This window comes from Loxodonta africana, chromosome 6 (assembly GCF_030014295.1).
Source record: "Loxodonta africana isolate mLoxAfr1 chromosome 6, mLoxAfr1.hap2, whole genome shotgun sequence".
Taxonomy (NCBI): domain Eukaryota; kingdom Metazoa; phylum Chordata; class Mammalia; order Proboscidea; family Elephantidae; genus Loxodonta; species Loxodonta africana.
In genome coordinates, this window is record NC_087347.1 from 67,989,536 (window position 1) to 68,005,673 (window position 16,138).

At 38.5% G+C, this 16,138-nt stretch overlaps 1 protein-coding gene across 1 annotated transcript in view; it reads left to right on the top strand.

Annotated features, from left to right (window-relative positions):
- Positions 1 to 16,138, top strand: part of TTN (titin) — a 273,379-nt gene that overhangs the window by 185,090 nt on the left and 72,151 nt on the right. Inside the window, exons 214-244 of the mRNA XM_064287443.1 lie at positions 20 to 197; positions 506 to 627; positions 722 to 1,009; positions 1,106 to 1,402; positions 1,568 to 1,754; positions 2,206 to 2,321; positions 2,412 to 2,711; positions 2,908 to 3,207; positions 3,301 to 3,406; positions 3,493 to 3,689; positions 3,773 to 4,078; positions 4,178 to 4,456; positions 5,059 to 5,358; positions 5,475 to 5,777; positions 5,892 to 6,254; positions 6,597 to 6,899; positions 7,028 to 7,327; positions 7,425 to 7,721; positions 7,823 to 8,107; positions 8,203 to 8,496; positions 9,755 to 10,054; positions 10,173 to 10,481; positions 10,571 to 10,761; positions 11,145 to 11,574; positions 13,041 to 13,349; positions 13,483 to 13,631; positions 13,711 to 13,743; positions 13,839 to 13,968; positions 14,064 to 14,363; positions 14,475 to 14,792; positions 15,794 to 16,090. Coding sequence (XP_064143513.1) covers positions 20 to 197; positions 506 to 627; positions 722 to 1,009; positions 1,106 to 1,402; positions 1,568 to 1,754; positions 2,206 to 2,321; positions 2,412 to 2,711; positions 2,908 to 3,207; positions 3,301 to 3,406; positions 3,493 to 3,689; positions 3,773 to 4,078; positions 4,178 to 4,456; positions 5,059 to 5,358; positions 5,475 to 5,777; positions 5,892 to 6,254; positions 6,597 to 6,899; positions 7,028 to 7,327; positions 7,425 to 7,721; positions 7,823 to 8,107; positions 8,203 to 8,496; positions 9,755 to 10,054; positions 10,173 to 10,481; positions 10,571 to 10,761; positions 11,145 to 11,574; positions 13,041 to 13,349; positions 13,483 to 13,631; positions 13,711 to 13,743; positions 13,839 to 13,968; positions 14,064 to 14,363; positions 14,475 to 14,792; positions 15,794 to 16,090 — 7,887 coding nt within the window. The remainder of the gene's footprint in view (positions 1 to 19; positions 198 to 505; positions 628 to 721; positions 1,010 to 1,105; positions 1,403 to 1,567; positions 1,755 to 2,205; positions 2,322 to 2,411; positions 2,712 to 2,907; positions 3,208 to 3,300; positions 3,407 to 3,492; positions 3,690 to 3,772; positions 4,079 to 4,177; positions 4,457 to 5,058; positions 5,359 to 5,474; positions 5,778 to 5,891; positions 6,255 to 6,596; positions 6,900 to 7,027; positions 7,328 to 7,424; positions 7,722 to 7,822; positions 8,108 to 8,202; positions 8,497 to 9,754; positions 10,055 to 10,172; positions 10,482 to 10,570; positions 10,762 to 11,144; positions 11,575 to 13,040; positions 13,350 to 13,482; positions 13,632 to 13,710; positions 13,744 to 13,838; positions 13,969 to 14,063; positions 14,364 to 14,474; positions 14,793 to 15,793; positions 16,091 to 16,138) is intronic.

A 16,138-nucleotide genomic window follows, 5' to 3' on the forward strand; every position in this document is an offset into this window, starting at 1 on the left:
TCTCTTTAAAATGTTATAGCGGTACCTGACCCACCAGAGAATGTTAAATGGAGAGATCGAACTGCCAAGAGCATCTTCCTAACATGGGATCCACCTAAATATGATGGTGGTTCACGCATCAAAGGATACATAGTTGAAAAATGCCCACGTGGTTCTGATAAATGGGTCGCCTGTGGAGAACCAGTTGCAGACACAAAGTAGGTCTTTTAATAGGAGTAAGCATTTACTCTGGCCCTGTATAATTCACAAAAATGGGCTTTCGTTTTAAAAATTGAAATGTTAGTTTTTTTTATTGCGAGTTCTCCTGTTATGCCTGTCTGATTTTAAAAAGTGCTGCTAAACTTACCCCTCCTCAAGGTTTTCATTGATTACAGTATTAAAACGATCTAGAATTAATTTAAAGAATAGTTTTAACCAGCGGTATGATTGTGGAAAAGATTCTGTATGTTACAAGTGAAACAGATTATATACTTAAGAGTAAAATATCCTATTTGTTTTCCAACAGAATGGAAGTAACAGGTCTTGAGGAAGGCAAATGGTATTCCTACCGTGTGAAGGCCTTGAACAGGCAGGGTGCCAGCAAACCGAGCAAACCCACTGATGAAATCCAGGCTGTGGATACACAGGGTATATATATATTTGGTGTTGTTTTATTAGCCAAGCCTCTGATTTTAATTCTGTTTAAACTTGCTAACATCTTAAATAATCTTTTCCAATTCAGAGGCTCCAGAAATTTTCCTCGACGTGAAGCTCCTTGCTGGTCTCACTGTAAAAGCCGGAACTAAGATTGAACTTCCTGCCACTGTAACTGGAAAACCTGAACCTAAGATAACTTGGACAAAGGCTGATACGCTCCTGAAACAGGACAAAAGGATCACCATTGAAAATGTTCCTAAAAAGTCCACAGTGACTATTGTAGACAGTAAAAGAAGTGACACTGGCACATACATCATCGAGGCTGTGAATGTGTGTGGCCGAGCCACTGCGACAGTGGAAGTCAACGTTTTAGGTAGGAGAGGCTCGCGTTTTAAAATAGGACAAATTCGTTTCGGCTACATTTTTAAATATGACGTGGTAAAAAAAAATGTTTTAATGCCATCCACAGATAAACCTGGACCACCAGCTGCTTTTGACATCACAGATGTAACCAATGAGTCATGTCTTCTGACATGGAACCCTCCACGAGATGATGGTGGATCTAAAGTCACAAACTATGTTGTAGAGAGAAGGGCAACTGACAGTGAAGTGTGGCACAAGCTCTCCTCGACTGTCAAGGATACAAATTTCAAGGCAACCAAATTAATACCCAATAAAGAATACCTCTTCAGAGTTGCTGCAGAAAACATGTATGGTGTTGGTGAGCCAGTTCAGGCCAGTCCAATAACAGCCAAATTTCCATTTGGTAAGTTTCTCATTAATCATTTGGGGGGAGGAAAAAAAACATGATTATTGTGTCAAGCTTGGATTTAGGTATCATATATATATATATATATATATATATATATATATATATATATATATATACACACACATGACATAATACTTGGTATCATTATTCTGTCTGCAGACCCACCTGGACCTCCAACTCGCCTTGAACCTTCTGATATAACTAAAGATGCAGTGACTCTCACATGGTGTGAACCAGATGATGATGGTGGCAGCCCAATCACTGGATACTGGCTTGAAAGATTAGACCCTGATACTGATAAGTGGGTTAGATGCAATAAGATGCCAATAAAGGACACAACATTCAGGTATGCCTAAAATCTCCATCAAGATGTTAAAATAGCAGTACATTCAAATTTTCATTCTTTATCATTCTGTTTGATTACATATTACTATAACATTTTGAAATTGTCTTTACTAATATTTTCAACTAACATATAATTTCCAAAGTGGTATAAATTCCACTCACATTTCTTAATTTACTATGAAATATTAACTTTCTGGAAGTTTCATAGTGGCCCTCTGGTATATTTTGATAATGATCATTATTATAGATATTATTATTAGAGTTGTACTTTTGGCCAAATCTAAGGTGTGTAACCATTAAAAGGCAATTTTAAACTTACACTGAAATATTCTCAGCTAAATTTCAAAATCAGTTTTTTCACAATTCAAGCAGATTAGCCTATTAAATGTAAAATAAACATAGGTTTCTACTTCTTATCATAGTACTAAACATGCATTTTGTTGCTAATATAGAGTGAAAGGTCTCACCAATAAGAAGAAATACAGATTCCGTGTGTTGGCTGAAAATCTTGCTGGACCTGGAAAACCAAGCAGGTCAACTGAACCGATCCTAATAAAGGATCCCATAGGTATTATTAATAAAATTTTCTGTGATTATTTTAATACTTACGTTAACTTCTTTTTCCCCAAACTTAAATAATGATTTCATTCGCTTGCAGATCCTCCATGGCCCCCTGGAAAACCAATCGTGAAAGATGTAGGCAAAACATCATTAACATTGAAATGGACAAAGCCAGAACACGATGGAGGGGCAAAGATTGAGTCTTACGTCATTGAGATGCTAAAGACTGGAACCGAGGACTGGGTCAGAGTGGCTGAGGGGGTTCCCACCACTGAGCACAAGCTCCCAGGACTTATGGAAGGGCAGGAATACTCATTCCGAGTTAGAGCTGTAAACAAGGCTGGGGAGAGTGAACCCAGTGAGCCCAGTGATCCTGTGCTTTGCCGAGAGAAGTTATGTAAGTCAATCTTGATGTTTTGGATATGTAAGTTATTCTAAAGTATACCTGAGAATTATAATATGAGAAAATATGAAAAACTCATTACTATATAATTTCCTCATTGCTATTTAACTTTCTAGTTATTACCAGAGCATTTAGTAAAGACTGAATATTGGACAAAAAAAACCTGAATTTGCTTTTCTTTCTGGTTCAGATCCTCCATCACCGCCTCGCTGGCTTGAAGTTATTAATATCACAAAAAATACAGCAGACCTAAAATGGACAGTTCCTGAGAAAGATGGAGGGTCCCCCATCACTAACTACATCGTGGAAAAAAGAGATGTGAGGCGAAAAGGCTGGCAAACAGTGGACACTACCGTCAAGGACACCAAGTGCACGGTCACTCCACTGACAGAAGGCTCTTTATATGTGTTCCGAGTTGCTGCAGAAAATGCCATAGGGCAAAGTGACTACTGTGAAATTGAGGACTCCGTTCTAGCCAAAGACACCTTTAGTATGCACTCTAACTTAATCTTTGTGACATCTTTTGTAGTAGATTATCACTTTTTCCTCTAGTCCTTCTAATCATTAAATATTTTGCTTTCAGCCACCCCTGGACCACCCTATGCCCTGACAGTGGTTGATGTGACTAAACGACATGTTGACCTGAAGTGGGAACCACCTAAAAATGATGGTGGAAGACCAATTCAGAGGTAGAATTTAAATTAATTTATACTAGGCTGCAAATTCATAACTTTGTTTTCATTAATGCTAATGAAATGCTTTATTATTTCAATAGATACATCATTGAGAAGAAAGAAAAGCTAGGTACTAGATGGGTGAAGGCTGGAAAGACCGCAGGACCAGATTGTAACTTCAGGGTAACTGATGTCATTGAAGGAACGGAGGTCCAGTTTCAGGTTCGGGCAGAAAATGAAGCTGGAATTGGTCACCCAAGTGAACCCACAGAAATCCTATCAATTGAAGATCCAACAGGTAAGTAGTGCTGATTATACAAAGGATATTGTCTAGACCTTGCTAATGAGAACATGGATGTGAATATTTCACACTTTTCTCAGGTCCTCCTTCACCTCCCCTTGACCTTCATGTGACTGATGCTGGGAGAAAGCACATTGCCATTGCTTGGAAACCTCCAGAAAAAGATGGTGGAAGTCCTATCATAGGATACCATGTTGAAATGTGTCCAGTAGGCACTGAGAAATGGATGCGAGTAAATTCTCGCCCAATAAAAGACTTGAAATTCAAGGTTGAAGAAGGTGTTGTTCCTGACAAGGAGTACGTTCTGAGAGTGAGAGCTGTTAATGCTGTTGGTGTTAGTGAGCCATCTGAAATCTCTGAAAATGTCGTTGCCAAAGATCCAGACTGTAAGACCACAGTTTCTTTTATAATTAATAAAAGTAGGCTTTATTCATGCATTGCATTTTGACAAACTCTTTTTTTCTCTTTTGGAATATATTTTACAGGCAGGCCAACAATTGATCTGGAGACCCATGACATTGTTGTTATTGAAGGTGAAAAGTTAAGCATTCCTGTTCCCTTCAGAGCTGTTCCAGTCCCAACCGTTAGCTGGCATAAAGATGGCAAAGACGTTAAAGCAAGTGATAGATTAACAATGAAGAGTGATCACATCTCTGCACACCTTGAAGTTCCCAAGAGTGTCCGTGCAGATGCTGGAGTTTACACCATTACACTGGAGAATAAGCTGGGCTCAGCAACAGCCTCAATCAATGTCAAAGTCATAGGTAATCATTCTTGGGTAAAACATCAGGCATTCTTCATGTGCTGAGAAAACTGGTTCATTCTGCAGTGTTAGTATAAGTGGCTTCATGAGCTGGCCAACTGGAATCTAAATGTCCCTTCAGATTATTTCTTTCCTTATGAGAAATAAAGTAATTCTAAAGACAAAAAAGTTGCTAATTCAACTCTGATTAGAGTAATTTACACCAGTTTTAATTATTTGCATGTAAAGTACTAATTTAAAGATAAAACATACCCAAAGAATTTTTCAGTGACCAATATTCATTTCTTAACTGTATAAAGTCACATTTTTCCCATAATGTTCTCAACCAAGGGTAATACCATCCTCCTACACCCACCCAGAGGGTGTCTGGAAATTTGTAGGGGCATTTTTTCTTGGCACAAAGACTGGGGAGGGGTGAAATTACTACAGAAATTTAGTAGTTTGGTGCCAATGATGCTAAACGCCCTCAATGTGAGGGACACTCCAACACATAAAAGATTATCCTACCCAAAATGCAAATAGCCCCACTTTGAGAAATATTACACTATTAATGTGCTGATTTTTCAGGGGTACAATAATAATTGTGAGTGTTATTTTTAATAGGCCTACCCGGACCATGCAAAGATATTAAAGCAAGTGAAGTGACCAAGACTTCTTGTAAATTAACCTGGGAACCTCCAGAATATGATGGTGGAACCCCAATTCTTCATTATGTGCTGGAACGCAGAGAAGCTGGAAGGAGAACGTACATACCAGTCATGTCTGGTGAGAATAAACTGTCTTGGACTGTAAAGGACCTCATACCAAATAGTGAATACTTTTTCCGAGTTAAAGCAGTTAACAAGATTGGTGGAGGCGAATATATTGAATTGAAAAATCCAGTCATTGCTCAAGATCCAAAGCGTAAGTTTTGGCACGGATGAACTACGGCTAAGAAATAAGATGCAATTTTTTTTTATTTTAAGAAGATGGGTTTTCCTATATTTACAGTTTTTTTTTCTTTTTTTATTGTTCTTCAGAACCCCCAGACCCACCTGTAGATGTTGAGGTTCATAATCCTACAGCTAAGGCAATGACTATTACATGGAAGCCACCTTTGTATGATGGAGGGAGCAAAATAATGGGTTACATTATAGAGAAGATTGCTAAGGGTGAAGACAAATGGAAGAGATGCAATGAACACCTGGTACCAGTACTGACCTACACAGCAAAGGGACTTGAAGAAGGAAAAGAGTACCAATTCCGTGTGCGAGCAGAGAATGCTGCTGGTATTGGTGAACCTTCTCGGGCCACTCCTCCAACCAAAGCTGTAGATCCTATAGGTAAGTTTTGTTTAATGGGGTTGCCACTTTACAATTGTGAAATAAATGAGGATAATGTTTTTGTCAGGTATTTTAATCAGAATTGAAAACAATTATTGTTTTTAATCATAACAGATGCTCCAAAAGTCATTCTGCGAACAAGCCTAGAAGTGAAACGAGGTGATGAAATAGCACTTGATGCAACTGTTTCTGGATCACCTTACCCAACTATTACATGGATAAAGGATGAGAACGTTATTATACCAGAGGAAATTAAGAAGCGACCAGCACCACTGGCTAGAAGGAGGAGGGGTGAAGTTCAAGAAGAAGAACCATTTTTCCTGCCTCTGACTGAGCGTTTGAGTATTGACAACAGTAAACAAGGAGAATCTCAGCTACGTGTTCGAGATTCTCTCCGACCTGACCATGGCCTGTATATGATCAAAGTTGAAAATGACCATGGTATAGCAAAGGCTCCTTGTACCGTCAGTGTGCTGGGTAAGTAAGTAAAGCTACGCTTTCCAACTGAAGAAAGTCTATATGTAAAAGTTTTAGGGAAAAAAACAGGCTCCTTGTGTAAAACATATGTTTTACACAATAAGTGGGAAAGAAAATAGCTTCTGCAGTCTGTTTTTAGTCCCATATTATCTCCTGGCCATGTTGAAGAAATCACCTGACCTCTTTGTTCCCCTGAGCATCCTTAATTCACTAGCTAATGTGACACAAAGACAGATGTAGGAAAAACAGAGGTTTATGTCAAAGAGCAGACTAACTTTTACATTTTCCGTGGCAACTATTTCTATACAAATGTGTAATCATTGCTCTCCTTTGAAATGTTAGATACTCCAGGGCCACCAATCAACTTTGTATTTGAAGATATTAGAAAGAACTCAGTCCTCTGTAAATGGGAACCACCGCTTGATGACGGTGGCAGTGAAATCATAAACTACACTTTGGAAAAGAAAGACAAGACAAAACCTGACTCAGAGTGGATCATTATCACTTCAACACTTAGACACTGCAAATATTCAGTGACGAAGTTGATTGAAGGAAAGGAGTACCTCTTCCGTGTAAGGGCTGAAAATAGGTTTGGGCCTGGACCCCCTTGTGTTTCAAAGCCACTTACAGCTAAAGATCCATTTGGTAAGGTTCCTTTACCATCACATTTGGCTCTTACCGTATGCTTTGTTACATACATTATCACAGATTATAAAATTGAATCTTTATGTCATATGAGGGAATTAATTCCAATACATTTTTATTTTTATCAGAACCACCCGATGCACCCGATAAGCCCATCGTGGAAGATGTTACCAGTAACAGTATGCTAGTGACATGGAACGAACCAAAAGATAACGGAAGCCCCATCTTGGGTTACTGGCTTGAAAAACGTGAGGTTAACAGTACACATTGGTCTCGTGTCAACAGAAACCTTCTGAATTCTTTGAAAACCAATGTGGAAGGCCTATTAGAAGGACTCACCTATGTCTTCAGAGTATGTGCTGAAAATGCAGCTGGACCTGGAAAGTTCAGTCCACCTTCAGATCCCAAAACAGCACGTGATCCAATCTGTAAGTAACTCATTAAGAAGAAAGTGAGATACGGTAAGCTACTATATACTTTAAAACCATCAATGAGTTTCGATTTATGTATCTGCTTTCATTCTAGCTCCACCTGGGCCACCTGTCCCAAGAGTCACGGATACAAGCTCTACAACTATTGAACTAGAATGGGAACCCCCAGCTTTCAATGGTGGTAGTGAAATTATTGGCTACTTTGTCGATAAGCAGCTGGTTGGCACAAATGAATGGTCACGCTGCACAGAGAAGATGATTAAGGTCCGTCAGTACACCGTAAAACAAATCCGAGAGGGTGCTGATTACAAACTTCGGGTGAGTGCCGTCAACGCTGCAGGTGAAGGACCACCTGGAGAAACAGGCCCTGTTACTGTGGCTGAACCACAAGGTAATTACAAGTTATTTGAATAAAATTAGGGATATTTTCCTAGTATGGGGACATTTTTTTCATCTTTCTTGGGTTAATGTCTGGCTGTTCTCTTTCAACAGAGCCCCCCAGTGTAGAACTGGATGTTTCTGTCAAGGCTGGAATACAAATAATGGCTGGGAAGACTCTTAGAATTCCAGCTGTGGTGACTGGTCGTCCTGTACCTACGAAAGTATGGACCATAGAAGAAGGAGAGCTAGATAAAGACCGTGTTGTAATAGAGAACGTTGGAACCAAATCTGACCTGGTTATCAAGAATGCACTGAGAAAAGATCATGGCAGATATGTGATAACAGCTACTAATAGTTGTGGTTCCAAATCTGCAGCAGCCAGGGTAGAAGTTTTTGGTAAGGAATGTTGCGTGGATTTTTTGCAGGATTTCCCCAAAGATACCATCTTATTACATTGATTTTCTTTTTTTTCCCTCTGTTTTATTTTTCAGATGTTCCTGGTCCAGTTCTTGACTTAAAACCTGTTGTAACAAACAGAAAGATGTGTTTGCTTAACTGGTCTGATCCAGAAGATGATGGAGGAAGTGAACTCACGGGCTTTATTATTGAAAGGAAAGATGCCAAGATGCATACTTGGAGACAACCAATAGAGACTGAGAGATCTAAATGTGACATCACAGGTCTCCTTGAGGGGGAAGAATATATGTTCCGTGTTATTGCCAAGAACAAGTTTGGCTGTGGCCCTCCTGTTGAAATAGGACCAATTCTTGCAGTTGACCCACTAGGTAAAAGAAAAGGTTTTCATTGTGTTTACAGATACTGTTTGTTTTGCTTCTAGTTATGCCATTTATTTACTGAGCTTTATGGCTTCAAAACTGTAAACAGTCTCAAAATATGTAGCTAGAGGATATTAAGGGAGTAAATAAAATAATTAACAACTTTGAGGATACCATGTTTGCCACACTCTCAGTGCACTTTTTCTTTACTCTGTATTAACCATGTACAGCTTTGAATACTGAAAAACGTGAATCTGCTGGGGGTTAGCAATAACCTAGAAGTAGGTTATAAGTATTAAATCTTTCCAACAGGATGTACTGGAATAATTTTTAAGATTTAATATCCTAGTAGTTGAAGAGAGTTCCTTGTTTTTCCAAAAAAGATTACAGATTAGGATAAATGCCTTAATGTTCCTCTACCTCTCACATAGTTCCCACACTTAAATAACAGGGAGGTCCAAAACCAGAAACAGCCACGGAAGAATAGAAAATCAACCAGAGGAAATCTCCCTGAAAGTATTACGAAACCCTAAAATTGCACACACTTTGTAAAGCACACTGATACCACATCCAAGAAAACAAAGCCTTTGAGGAAGACCCATTCCTCAAGAGACAGGAGTTATTCCTCCATCACCCCCCAAAATAAATTACATCCTACACCAGTTACAGCCCGTCTGAGATTTTCCATTGTACATCAAGTTGTGCCAGAGGCATTGGAACAGAACTAGGTTTCCATAGTGAAACTCTGCTTCTGGTTGCAATAATTGTCAACAAGCATGGTTTGTTGACTAGCTTCATCATTCAAAGCTTATTCTTTCAGTTCTGTCCTTTGGGACCTAAAACTACAGAAGCATTATTATATAAACTCTCTTTCCACCACATTTTAAACCCACACTTTAGACAATGTGGCTTAAAGTGCATTTAAATAGGCATATTTACAGTCGGTTGATAAAAATAGAAATACTTTGCTCTCAGCTGGTCATCTAAAGCATAACTTCATGGACCCAATTAAAAAATTCATTCAGTGCAGAAGTTTGCCCAGTGACAGACTAAAATAATCTAAAGTGCTAACTATTAAAAAATCATATTTGCCCCTATATTTTTAATCAATAATCCTGATTGTAAAGTTTTCTAAGAAAAATTCTGCCTATATTAATGCCTGTAATTCTGGTGACTGACATGTTTTGGGAAAAATTTTAAAGATGGGCGTAAAGTTAGGCTAAACAGAAACCTATTCACATAGTCATTTTAACTTGCCTTGTTGAAGGTCCTCCAACATCTCCTGAGAGGCTCACATATACAGAAAGGACAAAGTCCACTATTACCCTTGACTGGAAAGAGCCTCGCAATGATGGTGGCAGTCCCATCCAAGGATATATCATTGAAAAACGGCGTCACGACAGACCTGACTTTGAAAGAGTTAACCAGCGACTCTGCCCAACCACATCTTTTCTGGTTGACAATCTTGATGAGCATCAAATGTATGAGTTCCGCGTCAAAGCAGTCAATGCGATTGGTGAAAGTGAACCATCCTTGCCTCTTAATGTGGTCATACAAGATGATGAAGGTATGGAATCCGAATATAACAATAATTTTAATGAACTTTATACTGCTGACTTATCCCACAGATTGAGTAAACATTGTTACCACTTTGCTATTTTTATTTCTTTCTCCTCTCCCTGCAGCACCTCCGACTATTAAGTTGCGCCTGGCTGTTCGAGGAGACACTATCAAAGTTAAGGCAGGAGAGCCTGTTAACATCCCTGCAGATGTGACAGGACTTCCGATGCCTAAGATCGAGTGGGCCAAGAATGAAACAGTGATTGAAAAACCCACTGAGGCACTACAGATAACCAAGGAAGAAGTATCCCGAAGTGAAGCGAAGACTGAACTCAGCATTCCTAAAGCAGTCCGGGGGGACAAAGGCACTTACACAATCACTGCTGCCAATCGCCTTGGCTCAGTGTTCCGAAATGTTCACGTTGAAGTGTATGGTAAGTAGCTTGCTTCCTTATGTCAAAGAAGAAATCCAGTGTCTGTTTAGGAATTGCTTTCTCAATCTCATCTGTCGGTTCCTTTCCAGACCGCCCATCCCCACCAAGAAACCTTGCCGTAACTGACATTAAAGCTGACTCTTGCTACTTGACATGGGATGCCCCTCTAGATAATGGTGGCAGTGAAATCACCCATTATGTCATAGACAAGCGCGATGCAAGTAGGAAGAAAGTTGAATGGGAAGAAGTCACCAACACTGCTGTAGACAGGAGATATGGGGTAAACTCTTCTAAATATTTTCTTATGTGCATTAAAAGAACATGACTCTGATTTAACACCATTATACTATAACTTTAATGTTTGGAATTTAATAATTCAACTCAAAAACTACAAGCAAAAAGTTATCCTGTTATTGTAGTTCCATGCACGTAAGACCACTTAGTAAATACTATTTGATATACAGATACTCTTTTACAGTACAGTAAACTCACATATTCTCATTTTAAAAGGGCTTTCTTCTTTTTCTCTGTCTTCTCCATGTTTTAAGTTTATGTATTTATTCTCTTTACAGTCATCCCTTCCAAAATAAGTTGTTTTAAAATGAGTAAGAAATCAACATAAGTATATTCTTCTTAAGGAATTACTATTTATCTAATTTCTAGGTCTGGAAACTTATCCCCAATGGTCAATATGAGTTCCGAGTTAGGGCAGTGAACAAATATGGAACAAGTGATGAGTGCAAATCAGATAAAACGGTCATTCAAGATCCTTATCGCCTTCCTGGACCTCCAGGAAAACCAAAAGTTCTGGAGCGCACCAAAGGATCGATGCTAGTGAGCTGGACTCCTCCTTTGGACAACGGTGGCTCTCCGATCACTGGCTACTGGCTGGAGAAGAGAGAGGAGGGAGGGGCCTACTGGTCACGTGTCAGCCGAGCACCGATAACCAAACTGGGATTGAAAGGTGTGGAATTTAATGTTCCCCGTTTGATTGAAGGCGTTAAATACCAGTTCAGAGCAATGGCAATAAATGCTGCAGGAATTGGCCCTCCCAGTGAACCATCAGATCCAGCTCTTGCGAGCGATCCCATTTGTAAGTATGCTGTCATTTCTGGGACTCGTTTTTTAGGGGCAAAATTGCTGAGTGGATAATCCTGCTCTTAAAGTTCTTATATTTTCTATGCCAAATTGTTTTTTACATATTAAAGTAAGAAGGTTCGTATTCATATAAACTATCAGGAATATATGTGCATACATATACAATATACGTATATAGGTATAGGTCTTTGCATATGTACACACACACACATATATATAAAATGACACTCAGTTTTTAAACTCTTCATTAAACCTAGTATTTTATGAGAAATTATACAATAATGAAGACCCTGAACTATAAACTCCTGTATGCAGTCAGACTGTAAATAAACCTCTATCTCATTAGATACTGTGGAAAATTATTTCCCCCACTAAACAGTCAGATCCTCCAGTAGAAGTTCAACAAAAACTAAAAATGTTGATAACTTTTCAGTAACATTTACTGAACCAAGATGTAAGATTCTCAAGCACAGTCTGGGGGTCAAATAAAAGAAGAAAATTCCTCTAAAATATCTATGAACAGATCAGTTCAAAAACTAAAATAATGTGGCCGTGCTGTATCCGATAGATTGTAAGAAAAATAACCATAGAATATTTTTAAGTCTTTTTTTTTTTTAATATAAGTTATATATGTAGCATACATATAAAGAAATGAGGTTGCCAGTCATTCATTCAGCAAACTGATTTTGAACATGTGGTATGTGCAAGGAACCATACTAGGGACTAGAGGGGGAATGAAAAAACAAAAAACAAAAAAAACCATTGCCATCGAGTCAATTCCAACTCATAGCAACCCTATAGGACAGAATGGAACTGTGCCACGGGGTTTCCAAGGAGCACCTAGTAGATTCGAACTGCCGACCTTTTGGTTAGCAGCCATAGCGCTGAACCGCTACACCACCAGGGTTTCTGACAGAGGGGGAAGAGCTGTGATTACAAAGACAAATGGAATAAAATTATCTGTAATAATAGAGCATTCTCAGAAATGTGAGGATTTTTATGTGATTATTATAGACATTGACCCTATCCCCTAAGAGCATTAAGGTTAGTTTGCATTCAAAGCTTTACCAGCTAATGATGAAATCATTTTTTAATTTTAAGATAAATTCTAATGAGTTTTCCGCAGAGAATGCTGTAAAATCTCTTCAAAGGGATCTTAAAAAACAGCTCTTCACTAATAATGTGTAAACAGAATGTAGATCTATCTAGAGAAAGAAGTCCTTCTTATCCCAGCTAGTTGTTTGTTTTCTTTTTCATTAATGCTTAATAAAGAGAGATTAATAAAAATAGATTATTCCCTTTATTTCTCTTCTCTAGAAGGTGATTTATTCTCTTAGCACGCCTATGTTAATATTTTAATAGGTTAAAAATAAAGTGTAATCATGCATAGTATGAGTATCATGTTATATAAATCTTGCAATCCATTAGCCTCAAATTTGATTGTTTTTTTTTTCTTATTAGACCCACCTGGGCCGCCTTCTTGCCCAGAAGTCAAAGATAAAACAAAGTCAAGCATCTCACTGGCATGGAAACCTCCAGCTAAAGATGGTGGCAGTCCAATCAAAGGGTACATTGTAGAAATGCAAGAAGAAGGTACTACTGACTGGAAGAAAGTAAATGAACCAGACAAACTGCTAACTACCTGTGAATGTGTGGTGCCTAATCTGAAAGAACTCAGGAAGTACAGATTCAGAGTGAAAGCTGTCAACGAAGCCGGTGAATCTGAACCAAGCGATACAACAGGAGAGATACCTGCCACTGATATTCAAGGTACCAGTCGTTATTCAGTTTATGTATTCATCTCTTGACCTTATTCTGAAATTGATTAATTTACTAAGGCTGTGTCAATTATTTTCTTGAAAATGGTGAGCTAAATCCTGTTATATTATTTGTGGTATTGCAGAGGAACCAGAAGTTTTCATTGATATCGGTGCACAGGATTCTCTGGTTTGTAAAGCTGGCTCACAGATTAGGATTCCTGCTGTCATCAAGGGACGCCCAACGCCAAAATCATCTTGGGAATTTGATGGAAAGGCAAAGAAGGCAGTGAAGGTAAGAAAGTGACATTTTTCAGTGTCTCCCATTGAATCGCTATAAGGAGTATTTACACTATAATTATCTTTTCTAACAGGATGGAATTCATGATATACCTGAAGATGCACAGGTAAAAAGAGAGATTTGAAATAATTCAGAATATCGTCGACTTCAATATTGCTATTATTACATTCAATGTTTGACCAACTCTTTTTCTTTGTGCAGCTGGAGACTGCTGAAAACTCATCAGTAATTATTATTCCTGAGTGTAAACGCTCTCATTCAGGCAAATACAGCATCACAGCCAAAAATAAAGCAGGACAGAAGACTGCAAACTGTAGAGTTAAAGTCATGGGTAAGAAAAACTTTTAAGAGTTGCTATAGAATAAGAACAAACTATTTTTTAAATACCTAAGTAACACTGTTTGTTTTGTGATTCACATCCAACAGATGTACCAGGACCACCCAAAGATCTGAAAGTCAGTGACATCACCAGGAGTAGTTGCAAACTTTCATGGAAGGTGCCGGATGATGATGGAGGAGACAGGATCAAAGGCTATGTTATTGAGAAGAGGACTATTGATGGAAAAGCCTGGACTAAAGTCAATCCAAACTGTGGAAGCACCACGTTTGTAGTGCCTGATCTCATCGCGGAACAGCAATATTTCTTCCGTGTGCGTGCAGAAAACCGTTTTGGTATTGGGGCACCTGTGGAAACCATTCAGAGGACCACTGCTAGAGACCCAATATGTAAGTTTTTTTAATCTAAGTATATAGTCTCAAAATTTAAATATATTGCTTTAAACAATGCTTTTATATATTGCTTTAAACAATGCTTAATACTTCCTTTATTTTTTCAAGATCCTCCTGATCCACCCATTAAACTCAAGATTGGCCTCATAACAAAGAATACAGTACACCTGTCATGGAAACCCCCAAAGAATGATGGGGGCTCCCCTGTCACCCATTATATCGTTGAGTGCCTTGCGTGGGACCCTACTGGGAAAAAGAAAGAAGCCTGGAGACAGTGCAATAAGCGTGATGTGGAAGAACTGCAGTTTACCGTTGAAGACCTCATCGAGGGTGGGGAATATGAATTCAGAGTTAAGGCTGTCAATGCTGCAGGAGTCAGCAAACCTTCAGCCACTGTTGGCCCGGTGATTGTCAAAGACCAGACATGTAAGTATCAGCATATTGACAAAGTCCTCTTTTTAACTCTCTTCCTAGATGTTTATTTAACAACAGTCCAAAATAAAAAGATACCTTGGATTAAGAGTGGACACGGGCATGTTGCTCAAGTACGCATTCCCTCAGTTTCCACAGAATTATCATATTTTCTTACATGTTACATTTTCCCTATTTAACGTAGATGATGTTTGTTATTTACTTACTATATACTATTCTCCATGGCAGGCTGTTTTACCTATCAGAAGTTAGAGCAATTCCTCTGCATGCTCCTCAAAAGGAGCAGAAAATAATCAACTGCTAGGACCCATTTATCTCCACAATTAAGTTTATTTTTCTCTATTTGAGAAAAATATATATCAATTTTAATAGGTAAACACACATACAAATATGCGTTTATATTTGTATGTATATATATATGTATATATACATACAAATATGGTAATGATTCTTCCTTTAATTATTGTTACCATCACTGTTTCTGTGTATTTGTTTAATTCTCTCTTCTAGGCTTAGAAAGGCCATAGTCACTCCCTTCTTATGTTAGACTCATGGAAAATGCTTTGTCTCTACTAGTAGTTATATTTCTTAAAAGGAGTATTAACCTCACAGTGAACATAGTAGGTACCCTCATCACTGCATGAATATTAAAGGGAATATCATGGCAGATCCCCCATGCCTAAACTACGACGATCTTCCCTTCTCTCTGCCCTTTTGGCAGAATGTGCACATACATAATGATGTCAGATAAGAGAGAGCCAATAGCTGATACACAGTCACATGTAGAGCCAATAAAGGATAATGACCATGTGACCTGCACCTTACTGGCATCAGACTGTTGAAGACCGATCAGTTCTTTATATTTGGCTGGGCTACAAAACCTGACTATAGAGGTTCAAAGAGCTTTCCAGTTACGGTGGATACTACTTCCTAGTCTTTAGTGCTTTTTATTTTTCTAATGACATTTTTTTTTTTTTTTTTTTTTAATAATCTAGGTCCACCGTCAATTGATCTAAAAGAATTCATGGAAGTCGAAGAAGGAACTGATGTTAGCATTGTGGCCAAAATTAAAGGTGTGCCGTTCCCTACACTAACCTGGTTTAAAGCTCCTCCGAAGAAGCCTGATGACAAACAGCCTGTTATCTACGACACCCATGTCAACAAACTCGTGGTGGATGATACTTGCACCTTAGTTATTCCACAGTCTCGAAGGAATGACACTGGCTTATATACCATCACAGCTGTAAATAATCTGGGAACAGCATCAAAGGAGATGAGACTGAATGTCCTTGGTAAATATTGCCTGGTTTGGTTAAAACTACGTATTTTCTGTCCATTAG